At 34.7% G+C, this 13,965-nt stretch overlaps 1 protein-coding gene across 1 annotated transcript; it reads right to left on the bottom strand.

Annotated features, from left to right (window-relative positions):
- Positions 1-215: 215 nt before the first annotated feature.
- On the bottom strand, positions 216-5,366 carry LOC130645048 (translation initiation factor eIF-2B subunit beta-like). The gene is made up of 3 exons (XM_057450898.1): positions 5,308-5,366; positions 1,894-2,194; positions 216-1,033 (listed from the first exon to the last, which is right to left on the bottom strand). The coding sequence occupies exons 2-3, from the start codon at positions 2,180-2,182 to the stop codon at positions 273-275; spliced, it is 1,050 nt and encodes a 349-aa protein (XP_057306881.1). The 5' UTR covers positions 2,183-2,194; positions 5,308-5,366; the 3' UTR covers positions 216-272.
- Between the last annotated feature and the right edge of the window lie 8,599 nt (positions 5,367-13,965).

Raw genomic sequence — 13,965 nt, 5'->3', positions numbered from 1 at the left:
AGTGATTTGACCATGGACGTTAATTTTATGTAACGACACCACGTCAAAATACTTTAAAACGCAAACGTGAAAACGATGAATTTATTAAATTCTTGTGACTTAAGCTATGGTCTTATTTTTGATACACGGTTTGCATATTGAAGGTTATTTAGATGTGAATCACTTTTAAGTATTTTACACGTTTAAATATACATTGCAAGTAAAAGAAGTAGATATTCATCGAAAGACATTTATTTTGTACAATTCTGAACTGTTCCGATTTACAAGGTATACTATAAATCATAGTCTTGTGGATGATACAGTTCCGTAAGCAATCGATACAAATATGAAGGGACGTTTCCACCAACGTCAGATATAAATAAATCAACTAGTCCTGCATTTATGGAGTCCCCCAGAGGGTTAAAAACACGAACTTTTGATGCTGTTTTACCCTCACGGAACATTGCGATATTTTCTGGAGAGAGAAAACCGGTAAAATTTTCCTGATTTTGCCCACATAGATACGCTGGCGAAAGCTTAAAAAGTCCAGTACAAACTATAAATGGAACTGAATGGTATTTGGCAGCCAAAGCTATAGCTTCAGTTCCGTTTGCCGCCATAACACCACCATCAGCCATTACAAGATGGGAACCTACAATGACTTTATTAACTCTTGACATTATTGCAAACACTGCTGAGTCAGCAATCACTGTTGTAGATAATTTACTTTCAGCCAAACTTACAGCTAGTTTTTGACCACCAAAAAACGGAGCACTCTCTGCAACAACCACGGTAAATTTCCGTTTTCGTGCAGCGTTTTTTAAAAACTTCTCTACTGTTCGAGAATAACCTAGAGTCATAATGATTTCGTTAGAATGAATGTATTCCAGTGCTTGTCCTGCAATATTTTCTCGACAGGTTTCCAATTCACTAATGAACTCGTTAATAGCGTCGATAACTACCGATTTCAAGCCATGAGTAGTTTGAGTTAAATCATCTTCTTCCTTCTTATTTATCATTAGGATGTTTTGCAGTGACTCTGCACCACTGTTATCTAAAGTTCAATATTTAAAAAAATTTACATTAGTCAGCTAAACACAGCAGGTACAATCGCTTATTAAAGTTTAAAGACTTTTGCGGCTTACCAGAACTTTTATCTAATTCGCTAAAGCATAAGGATGCGAAGTTTTTTAATATGATTTTGTCATAAAAGTAACTAATATTCTGATTGTGCGGATAAACTTTGGGGAATGTGATTAAATCACGCTCCGAGGAAAAAAGAGTTATTAAAACATGCTCCTGAGGCCATGGTAACATCATTTTTTTGGCTTTATCTTCAGGACAATTGAAATGAAGCAATTAAAAGCCAAAAATATATGTATATTCTCAATCCTAAGTACCTATAATCTAAGCTTCATTTAGGAAACTTGCTTCTGATAAAGAACGTGTAATTTTCCAAATCCTTAAAATTGCCTGACCCCTTTACGTATTTTATATACAAACAAAAGTGTGTTAAATTTTAAATAAACATCTTTTACTGTAAATGATTTTGGGTCTTGTTGTTGATTTTGACTTTAAAATTGGGAGAAGTAGGAACGTTAAAGATATATATGTGATTGTAAGAGCAAAGCAAAAAATGACTTAGCTGTTTTTTTCCCTGCGAATGTCCACGTATAACCTTGTATGTACACAAAGGTAGGGGCAGGTGAAGTAGAAAATCATACTAGATTAAACTTCCAGTATCTCAAAAATGACTTATTTTGCAAGAATGTAAACTTTTGGGAGATTTGGAATGCTTCAGTTTCACAAGTTTGAAATCTGTGCTCTTCAAGCTAATTCTTCATATAAAATTAAAATTGACTTATTTATACCTATGTCATTCACAAGTTTTAATTCTGAATAATATACATTTACCTTCGTTGCCAATATTTTCAGCATATTCTTCACGAACAATCTTCAATATTCTCCGAATAATATTCTGCACCAAACCTTCAAATTCAAGAGTCAGTGTAAGATACTTCCCCACCTTCCGAATCAACTCAATTAATTCTTTTGCATTCGACCATTTTGTGCTTCCAACAAGTTTTCTCATAACAAGAACTGTACGCATAGCCACTTCAAATGAGCCCATTTTGCTTTCCCTAATATCATTCAGAAATGAATTAACTTCATCCTTAAAACCAAAGTCCAACTGCATCGACATTTTTTATTGGGTCTAAATCAAAAGTCTAAAATTACTAAAAACTAAAAGTAAGGACAAATCACATAAAAAGAACTCATACAAAAACATAACAAAAAATAAAAAAGGTTATACTGTTTTCATTTTAGCACACTCTAGATATTGGAGTAAATGCACAGTAAGCTGTATAACTCTTAAAATACAAAATATTTACAGTAATCTTTTGAACGTTTTTCTGCGACAAAAGGGGTCCAAATGCTTGATTTCGATCCGTTTATTTGAGAAAAGCAAGATCTATTCAGAATTTTTTTGCAATTGGGCTGTTTTTTACATTCCCAATTCTTTTACATAGTGTGAAGCCACTTTCACCCACCCTTCCCCATTGGTTTTTTTACCCTACCAGATAAAGTATCCTTCTCATTAGTTTTATAGCCTATACCTCAGTCTCGTTCAATTTTTATATTTGCAGCACAAGGAGATTTGTTAAATAGGCAGGATGAGACACATGTTAATTAAATGCAGAGGTAGGAGAGGATGGAATTACATGATACCAAAAAGAAAGAAGGGATAGATTTTTACACTAAAATATCTAAACAAAACCTGGTCAAAGTAAAAACATTCAAGGCTTCCAGGACACTGGAAATGTGAACTTTTTTTCCTCCAATGCAGTTTCTCCACTTTAACTACTAAATTTTTTAAAATACTGGAAGCTTTAGCGTAAGGGCAAATTTGTAACAACTCCTCTTTTAAAAATTTTTTTGGAGTCAAATTTTCTAACTAATAAAGGCAATTTTGAAAATAGATTGTTTAAAGGAGTAGGTTCTGTTTCTAATTCTAATTGAACACAATGAAAACATTAAAGTTCTATTTTAAAAGTTCTGAAATTATCCGTTGGTGAAGTAGTTGTTTTTTGTGAAAATAAACAAGCAATTGTTGAAATTAACCAGAAATTAATCACATAAAACTTATTTTTTTGAAGAGATGATAATTTAAGACTGGTGTTCAGTGGATTTCTTTTATCCTCATTTGAAGAACTTAAGAAGTGATACATTTGGAAATAGTGAGTTTCTTAGCTACTTTGTAGCTTTTTAGGGAGTCTCTAATTTTATGACAACCACAATGTTGGTTTGCCAAAACTTACTGGAGGTATTGCTTCCACATTTGTTTTTTCATTTCTAACTTATTAATTTCCTCGAAATTAATAAGTTAGAAAAACAGGATAGAGGTAGCCACTAAGTTTGCGCACATTTCAATATTCTTCTCCATTTTTTTATCATTATTGTTCTAAACAATAGACCTATTGTATTTGAACAGAAATACCTGATATTCTTATAACCACATTCTTATCAAAAAGTGTGTATTGATACATTAAAACCAAAATAAAGAAGGGGGCTAGGGCGATTGACAAGTGTTTTTTTTTTGTATATAAGAGTTGCAATCGTACGTAAAATGATTTAGCTCCAAGGGGCTTTGTGCTGCCATATTTTTTAAAATCATGCATTTATGTTAAAAATTGATCTATTTTACTTATTTAGGGAAAATATTATCTAAAAAAACAAAAAAAGTGTTTAAATTTGCTAACAAAAAGCAAAACGAGGAAAACGGTGTGGTTGGATAGGAAAGTCTTAAATAAAGTAAGAATGATGTACACCTAAACACTTTTTAAGATAGAATATGCTTTATCAAAATATCAAAACTGGATTTCAAGTTGAAAATAGGTCTATTGTTTAAGACCTTTTTAGACTGTATTATTCGATAATTTATACATCAAGTTCACTAAGAATAGAATACTTAACAGAATAGTTAATAGTGTATTGTAACAAAGATTATTGAAAATTTTTTACCAGAATCAAAAAAATAGTTCAGTTTTTTGGATAGAATGGGCGAGAATGAATGACGCTTTGACATAAACTCAATAGACGAGGAACAATTTATGAAATAGTGTATTTGAGCGCAAATTAAATTTTGACAATATTTTTGTGTTACCATATTTACTAACTTTACGCAAATAATTTATCGTGTAAAGGCTTTAGAACAATAGAGAAATAATAATAATGACAATCTTTCTTAGTATTTTGTATATTCTAGAAAAATAGATTTCAATAATTATATACTGCAATTCGATTAAAGGTTACCTCCTGTGAAAATTAAGTTAATTGCAGGTTAAATGAAGGGCTTGAAAGGTTGTCTAGAAATTTAAATATTTTCTTAAAATTCTCGATTGGTTCTTCAGAATTTGGACTAAGAATATTCACTAATTATGCAAGATGTCATGAGTATGCCCTGCAGGGTGTTATATTTAACATTCTTGACAAGTCATATAGCTAGAGTTAAAAATGTTTTCTGGCCGTTCACTTTGACGCAAGTTTAGAACATTTTACATAAATTTCAATATTTAGTTACCACAATCATGCTCAATGCTAACTCATGACGTCATAATTTCACATAATTAGGGCAACTTTAAGACAATTATCTCAAGAACGGATAAAGTTTTTCAAAAAATCAAAAGATTTCTAGAGAACTTTCATAAATCTTTCATATTTGCTCAACTTGATTTTTTGCAGGAGGTAACCTTTAAAATATGATGTTGACACATATAAAGTAAAAACATCTCAAGAAAAGCTGCAAAACTCTCAAATGTACGATGGCCCCTATGGCTCACTTCTCTTCCAATTTAAAAACACTTCTCTTCTGTGATCCAAACAGTTCTCTTCTGTATTCTATTCTACTCTATCACGATACACCTAAAACAGATAATACTCAAAGGTATCTAGTTTTCCTCATAGCTACACTATTCCAAGGACAATACTACAATCAAAATTATTAATTAACACTGACTGGCACCTTATAGAGAATGACCAAGAGCTCAATAAAATTTGGCCTGACTCTCCCATTATTGCAACTATGCGGCATAAAAATATCAAGGATTTACTTGTCAAGGCAAGGGTTGTATAAGCTCCCGACCATAAGGTTAACCGGGTCTCACTAGTCCTCACAAAACCAAAATGATTTAAGACTTAAAGGTTACCTCCGAGCAAAAATAAGTTGCCCTAAAATAATCCGCAACAACATGTTATTCGACAAAATAACAATGTTTTTCACTATGTTTACAGATTAAAGGAGTACCATTGGAAAAGAAATTGACTTACTGCTGTTTTTAGCTACCTCTTCAAACCCTAGTCACGCGGGCATTATGAAAACGGTAAAAAATGCTCACATCAGCAATGTTACGTCATCCGAGATAAGCTACTGACCAGAACGAAAATTGTAGTAAAGATTATGCAGACTTTTCACTTACCCCACCCCCTTTCCCTGTATTATAAAGTGAATTCTAAAAGCATGCAGAAGCAAAACCAATTTTTAAGGAGATTAATAAGTATGTCAACACGAGTATGAAAATACATTTTTGGGTTTTCAATATGAACTAACGGGAGACAACTCTGTTCAAGTACTTCACACCATATGGACGAGCCGGAAACGGAATCGGGTGAGCCACTGACAGAACAAAATTAATTGTATTTGGTGCAAATATGGTGTTTGCGTCAAAATGAGTACTTGTAAGGAGTGTAAATGCTGTAGAGGAATGGATATATCCGAGTTATGGGAATTAGGCGGTAAATAAATTCAGTTAGTGTCTTATTGTGACTTATTTTGTGAAATAATATTTATTTTTACTATCTTAAATAAACGGTGCATAACGGAGCACGATCGTTTTCATTCTATCGTCCTAACGAAATAAATCTTTGGACGGCATTGGTGGGAATGTACGACAGGGAAAATCGGCCTTCCTTGGCAGACGATTAATAGTAATTATACTTTGACATTTGCTTTTTTTTTGGTACATAACCGTCGTGGCAGATCTGTGCGACGTGTGATTCCAGCCTGTGTTTTCAAGCGAATAAGAGAAGAATTTCCTTCTCTAGACGGTAGTTACACCGGATACAAAGACGGAGATTACGTGAATAAAATGAATTTCACATGGGTGCACGAAGTTAATACCGACAGCAATTAGGAATATTTACAAATGAACTACAACATGCAACTTACAAGCTTTTTTACAAGAATACTAAATTATAGGCTGGTCATCATTCTTTCTTCCCCATTGTTCTAAATAATAGACACAATAGATGTACTGTTTTTAACCTGAAATCCAACTGTAACATTTGTTATAGTAATATTAAAACATATTACTATAACAAATGTGTACATGCACAACTTTACATTCGCGAATACTTTAAGGAGCGTTCTATAATTTCACTTCTCTCAGCTCGTTGTGTTGGTGCTAAGAATTCCTTTCATTTTTTACTTTTCCTCGCCATTTTGTCCTCTACTACATTTTTGCCAAGAGCTCGTTAATACGATGCAATAGCGATGTTCCGTAAAAATTCATAACATTCGTACTTTTTCACTTTTTCTGCGACAAATCTTTTCGAGTAGCGCGGAAAAGAAGTTTTATAACGAGGGACGTATTGACCTTCCTTAGTTTTCTTCTTGGCCTGAAAGTAAAAGGAGGTATTTAACTTTTTAAAGAACTAAGCAGAAAGACAAAAATAGAAATGAAAGTACACACTTGATCGCGATTTATGTTGTTGTTGTGATCAAGTGCTACTAACTGCCAGCAAGTTGGGTATTTGTAATAACGGAAGTTTCCATACTTTTATCTGTCGCATCACCTTGCGTCGAGATATTATTCTCAATAACTCGAGATATATTTCCACATTTTCTAATTCACGACCGCTGACAGTAAGTGAACTACTCGATAAAAGCTATATGGTTAGTATAAAACTACTACTTACCTTCTTTCTTTCCAGTTTAACACGCGTAGTCGGCGTTTCTTCAATTTTTTTTATCTTTGTATTTCATGGGCACTTAGCCTTTAACTAATTTTTAGGGAATCTTTTTTTTTACACCTAAAATCTGATATATTATGCAAATACAAGGATTACTCTTCGCAGTCATACAATCTACGCGTTTGCTATTGTGTTGGGTGGGGTGTCTTCTTCTTGGATGGAGTTGTCACTCACAACACCAAACCGAACAATTCATTTTAAGTTTTCGACTTTTTCTTAAAACAAGTTGATGTGGTAAAAGGAAGAGTGGTGCTTTTTTCCTAGATTAACCGACGTGTCTGCTCGTTTGCAGCGGGGGAGAAATATATTTTTTACTTAGTTTAGGTTGGCAGTCTTTAAATTAAATTTTCTTCACTTTGTGTGACAATCTGGTCTGTGTTGAATCTCGTGATGACGACACAACATATATCGCATTTGCTTTTTCGTTTCAAAACACTCAGCAATGGTGGACGCGAAGGCCATGGTTATGTGGAAGTGTGGTATTTTTTAATTCCTTATATCTTTCAAAAACAACATTTTTAGTAAAAAAGAATGTTTTTTTCTTTATTATCTATATTTTACTTACCTATTAAGCACAGCTTGTTTTTGCTCGGGAGGTAAACTTTAATATAAACCTGAAAATTTTCAAGATCATTATTTATAGTTAAGGCACCTAAAAAATACGCATTTTCCCAAACTTTCGAATTTCTTTGTTTTGTTACACCCAGAGCGGCTGTAAATATAATTGATAGTTTCCCAGCCTTTAAATTTTGCGTTAACATAAATTTCTTACGTCCTAACCGTATGTGCGTATTTTTTGAAAGTCAAATCCACTAGAAAATACGCAACGGCCCCTAAAATATTCGCACTGCATATTTTTCAGAACCCCTGACCGCTAAAACATACGCATGGTCTCTGAAAGATACGCGTCGGGTACTTTTAAATATACGCATCTCAAAATATAGTATAGAGTGGTGTTTAAGGGTAGCCTGTGAATTATTCAAACAAAAATTTATTGAAGCTTGATTAAAAGTATTTAATCATTGTATGACGAAATCAAAGCTGTACTTTTATAACTTGTAATGACAATATGTACTTATATATTTTCTATTTAATATCAAAAATGCAAAGAATCAGTAGTTGTCAATAATCTCATTCATCCTTTTTCTGATGGGAGTTGGGAATAACGGAGCAACAATGGAGGGGTAGAGATAGTAAAATGTTCGTTCTAGCGCAGTCGCGCACGCACATCATACAGCAAATGAGCAACTGCTCCAGAAATGATGTCACGCTTCATTGCATAATATAGGGACTTTCCCGAATCCGAAGGTCAGCGCTAGAATTGCTGGTTGGGGTCCAAAATGTGTATAATAAAATGAATACACATACCGTGAAACAATTAAGAGATGAGGAAAAGGCCCGCGGACTCAGGGGATATTACAAGCTACGCAAAGTCGATCTTATTGATTTATTAGAGGCACCACCAAGACCTGTTCCTGCGTCAGAACCAAGACCACAAGCATTTACACCTGAAGCTATGAATCTCTTTAAAAACCAGGAGATGGCAAAGACACGTCCTATTAAGAGCAAGATTGAACCTCGGCTCCCAGCACCTGAAGCCATGAATCTCTTTGAAAACCAGGAGATGGCAAAGACACGTCCAATAGTTAAGAGTAAGCTGCGAGAGTGGTCTTACTGGGTTGTGAACTATGTACCGGAGGGTATTAGAAAGTCAGAGCAGAACAGATTTGCATCATTAAAAAATAGCATCATTGCTCTTTATGATTGGTCAAGAAAGACCCTGATGGGTGAGGTTGAGCAAGAGGCAAAGGAGGATCATGCCGAAGATAAACCGAACCAAGATTTCACACCCCAAGAACATAAACATGCACACCATAGGACCTTCCAAAGTTTCCGTATCCCTGGTATGCAAGGCACGGATGTCTGTGGGTACTTGGGGATGGTGAGATCACACGTGAAAACCCTGGTTGAGAAGCAGGTTAAAGACATGGGGTCTGCAGAGACGCAATTCTCCCTCTGGATTTTATGGAAAAAGCCAGTGGACGGCACCAGCGAGTTTATCGAGGTGGATAAGGTATTTCACAGCAACATGACACCGGTCTTTCAGGGTACCGTCGTGGACGAAGTGCTAGATACGATATTTGCCCAGATCAAAACGCATGTGGAGAACCCAGCGCTCCCCAAGAGCGGCTTCACCATTAGCACAATCATGCATCTTGACATAGACTCCCATAAGCTCAAATTGACGAGAGGTGCCTCGTATATCGAGGCACCCAAGTGGATAGCTACGAAGAAAGCCATCATTAACCCGAAAAACAGTGATGAAGAGTGCTTTAGGTGGAGTAATATAGCCGCTCTACATCATGAGGATATAACCAGCGATCCGCAGAGAATCAGCAAGCTGAAGCCCTATATGGAACAGTATAACTGGCAGGGTATCGAGTTTCCCACAAGCATCCAAGATATCATCAAATTTGAGAAGAACAACCCAGACATCGCAGTGAACGTCTGTACGTGACGGGGAAGACTTTTAATATCCTGCGTCGATCTACATACAATGGACGCGAGAAACAGGTTAATCTTTTACTCCTTACGGATGACAAAAAGACTCACTATATAACCATCAAAAATCTCTCATGGCTATTGGGCAGCGAGACATCGAAGAATCATGCAAAGATGCACTTTTGTATAAACTGTCTGCAGGCCTTTCCAACAATCGAATCGCGAGACAAGCATTATACCTACTGCAAAGACAACGAAGCGGTTAAATCACGATGCCAAGCGAAAAGGAAAAGTGGCTATACTATACCGATGGTCAGCAGCAATTCAAAGTACCCTACGCCATCTATGCAGATTTCGAGAGCCTGTTGATCCCAATGAAAGAGAATGCGAAGGAGACCAAGACAAAAAAGCTTAATAAGCACGTACCGTGTGGGTGGTGCACGTACAGTACATTCGCATATGGGGATGTACCAGATCCCTTGTATAGATATCGTGGCAAAAACTGTGTGAAGATGTTCGTTCAACACCTTGAAGATGAAGTTAAGCGGTTATACGCTACCTTCCCACAGCATGACATGCTGCCCCTAACGGAGGTGTTAGAAAGAGAGCATGAAGCGGCAAAGACATGTCACATCTGCATGAAACCCTTCGACGATAAGTTAAACTTGAAGCTCAATTTTTCTGGAATAATCATAGTAACGACATGCTAACGAAGCATTGGACAGCAATCACAGCTAAAGAATGTTTTAATTTTTTAATGTTTTAAGTGTAGCCTATTTTGATTTTGGCAGCAAGTGTCCTAGGCTGTCTAAATTTACTCTTGCTCTAAGACGCGTACATTCATTTCCTAAAAAATAAGTAGGTTGTGAACAACAACTTTGCTAAGATTTTCTATTCTCAATCCCCGGAATATTTGACTCTATCTGGAATAAGACGACGAGATTATTAGGTAAGAGCTTTATTTCGAGGTTGACATATAATTAATTTAGATTAAGTTTGTTTTAAATAAAATCAATCCAATCAATCCAAAGAGTTGTTTCCCCTTTCTATTATTCTTCCCTCCAAGTTTTGACGTAGGCACTGAAACACAAAAGTGGTTGGTCGGAATTGTAACGGGCATGATTTTCAACATTTTTTAAAATTTGAATGACCAAAGAGTTTATAAGAAGTATCAGCTCAAAGATTAAATAAAATGACTTTTGCAAAACAAATAATTGTTATGCAACTATACGCATTTCTTAATAAAAACTTATTTACGAATTAAAAAATTACGAATTAATTAACTTTAAAGAGGAAATAAACACAAAAATTATTTTTTGATATATTGTTACTACTACCATAAGACAACGAATTCAAGTACCGTATTCTCTCTATTTGACGCCCTGGGCGTTTAATTAATTTTCGAGATTTTAGGGTAGGCGTTAATTGGAAAGGGGCGTTAATTAGAGAATGGGCGTTTATTAAAAGCAATTAAAATATTCAAGTAATAGATTTGATTTTCTTAGGAAAGCGGTGACAAAGAACTGGTAGGGTATGTGCCGATTGAAATATCACGCCTGATTTTTTATTTACTGAATAATAAACGCTTACACACTTCGTCCAAATATTGTGTTCCTTGGCTAAAGCTTTGGACTATGACCGAAAGCACTTTTTCTGTAGTTTTACAAGGGTTTAATTATCCATTTCAGTGACTTTCAGATTTTTTATCTGAAAGCTTGGGCACTTTGTCGAACCTGCTTGAAAAATTCCCTAACCAACCAGAAGCATTCACAAAATATTTTTCCAGGCTTCGATTGTATAAAATCATTCTTGAGAATTTTGTATAAATCACTTGTCCCTAGCTACACGCTTAACCCCTTCATATAGCTACCTAGCTAGACATGTTTCATTGTGACATAGTGGTGTTTATAATTCCAAACCCAAACGCAAATTAACAAGCTAAAGAAATGCAGTCGGTAAGCCATAGACTATTTTATTTCAAACTTTATAAGATTTATATCATTATTATCACTGGGATATATATTACCTTAACACGTTGACTGTGGAACACATACATATATGGTTTTATAAGCTGATGAAATCCAGACCACATATATATACGTTAACCCTTTCTATTTCAAGTCGACACTTTGCAATTGGCCGAGACGAATGCACGGGTGTTAACAAAAATTATTGATTCATGTTGGCATGTATTCGCCGAGATGGTTTTTATTGCAGTTGGATGTGACTTAATTTACATAAGTTTTGTTCTCATTTTTTTCATAAATTTCTCTTAAAATGTAATTGGTATTTGCGTATGGGAGCATACGATGATCACAAACAAATTATAAATTGCCCCTATGAAACACAAATTTGCCAACTTAGAGCAGGAAAATGGTAGTTCATGTTGCCAATTTTTTTCCAACAAGAAATAAATTGAACTAGAAAGAACGACGTTTGAATACCTTCAAAAACTATAAAAACAAAATAATGAGTCTACAATTGTTATATAATACAATTAAAGAACACTTGAGGCTGAAATAGCGTAAAAAATAAGAACATAAGCATATGCTGAAATTTAGACGTTCTTATAAAAAAACTTGACCCTATTAAATTTAAAGCAGGTTTAAACTTGGAAGAAAATATGTTTTTTTTCGTATTTTTAGTGATATTTCACTAAAACCAATGTTTACCAATGTTTTTCAAATTTTTAAAGTATTAGTCTTTCTTACATATGAAATATGTTGTGAACGCTGTGAACAAAATCATGTATATATACTTTACTTGTCTCGTATATACGTTATCTGTTCTGATGGTTTTAGAATTGGATGAAGGGATAAATGAAGGATAATTATTTTCTTATTCACTTTGTTCAACCGAAAATAAGAGTCTTATTGTCTACGTAAACTCTTCAAGACTTAGGACGCTATTCGAGAAATAAAACTTAGTGAGTGGAGTCATCTTCGGTATAAAACTGGATTTTATCTGGAGCTTTGGAGATCGTTGGCGATACATCCGAAAACTTTGATTTTTTGGTGCGATTAAATGTGTTTTGCTTTTTTCTGATGGATCGATTTTCAGCAGCTTTAATTTTTCGCTCGTCTGCAGAGTCGCTAGCCAGGTTATCTGAGATGTATTCGTCGACGGTACTCCACCCTACAATAGATCTGTCAGCAATTTTAATTAATTTGTTCCTTTCTTCAATATTCGAAACTATCTCCTGTAACATTTTTGTAGATCTGTGCTTTGAGCCTTGTTTTAGCAGATCTCCCAGTGTCTCAAGGTCACGTCGAAGGTCACGTAGATTCATTAAACTCGTTTTCTTTTTTGTTTCCCTTAAACTTAACTTACTTTTTGAATTTATTTGCTAGTTTGTGATTATCCTTTTCAAACTTTGTTTGGATATCTTCAAACTTTTTGTCAAAATAATTTTTAATACTAGAAAGAGAAAGACTTTCCTGAGCAGATCTGTCTTCTCTCCGTCTTTTCTGATCTCTTGATACACTTTCGCCACTAGACATAATTTCTTCTCTGTGAATCGTCTAACCCGTACGAATAGAATTGACTTGTGAGTAAAAATAGATGGGAAAGTTCTATTCAAGCATGCGCTATCAGGCGCATGCGTAACTTGCCTCGATTACTACGATATTACTACGAGTTACAATATGTGGTGTATATATGAACAAACTTACCATATGAAAAATACACTTTTTTGACCTCCAGAATTTCAAAAAATATTGATTCATGTGAACAGGGGACTTTTTCAGACACCGTCCTAGGCAAAGAAAGTATGTCCATCGTAAACTTGTTAAAGGTATAAAAAATTGTTAGAATAAAAGCGTGTGGAATAAAAACGAGTGGAACTTATGTGTGAATCACATTAACTATTTTGCACAACCACCCTCAAAATGGCAATTTTTACTAACAAGTTTCACGCTACGCAAAATATTAAGATTGACACTAACTTAAATCGAATGAGTCACATGCTGAAATACTGTTAAAATATCCCATGAAAACCCCAATTTTGCACTAATTAACTTTGCACTTTCGAGAAGCAAATAAGAAAATATTTATGTATCGGCTTGATAAAGATTTATTTACATTTTGCACCACATGAAGTATTGTTTTGTCTCTTTTGAATAAATGCCCTTTTCAAATCATTGAAATGCTGTCTTAAAGACACAATGATTGAATAGTAACCTAGTGTTTTAAAGCATCCACCGTGGGCATTAAGCTGAAATACTGAAACATTTAATGAATTTGTTCAGAAGTTCAATTTTGCATTACGTATTTGGTTTGAACTGAGTACGCATGCTGCTGAAGTGTTGAACCAAGTACTCCTTCGCGAGTTACGCTAACCCAAGTTGGATTTGGCGAGTTGATTTTTGTTAAAAGCGTCTTTTAAAAGCTACTTTATTTGGAGAAGCTTTCGCAAGTCCAAAAACTCGCGAAGTTTTTTGGATAAATATTCGCGAA

The sequence above is a fragment of the Hydractinia symbiolongicarpus genome, chromosome 5 (assembly GCF_029227915.1).
Source record: "Hydractinia symbiolongicarpus strain clone_291-10 chromosome 5, HSymV2.1, whole genome shotgun sequence".
NCBI classification, from domain to species: Eukaryota; Metazoa; Cnidaria; class Hydrozoa; order Anthoathecata; family Hydractiniidae; genus Hydractinia; species Hydractinia symbiolongicarpus.
Note: the sequence above shows the minus strand (reverse complement) of the source record. Positions and strands in the feature narration are given on the sequence as shown.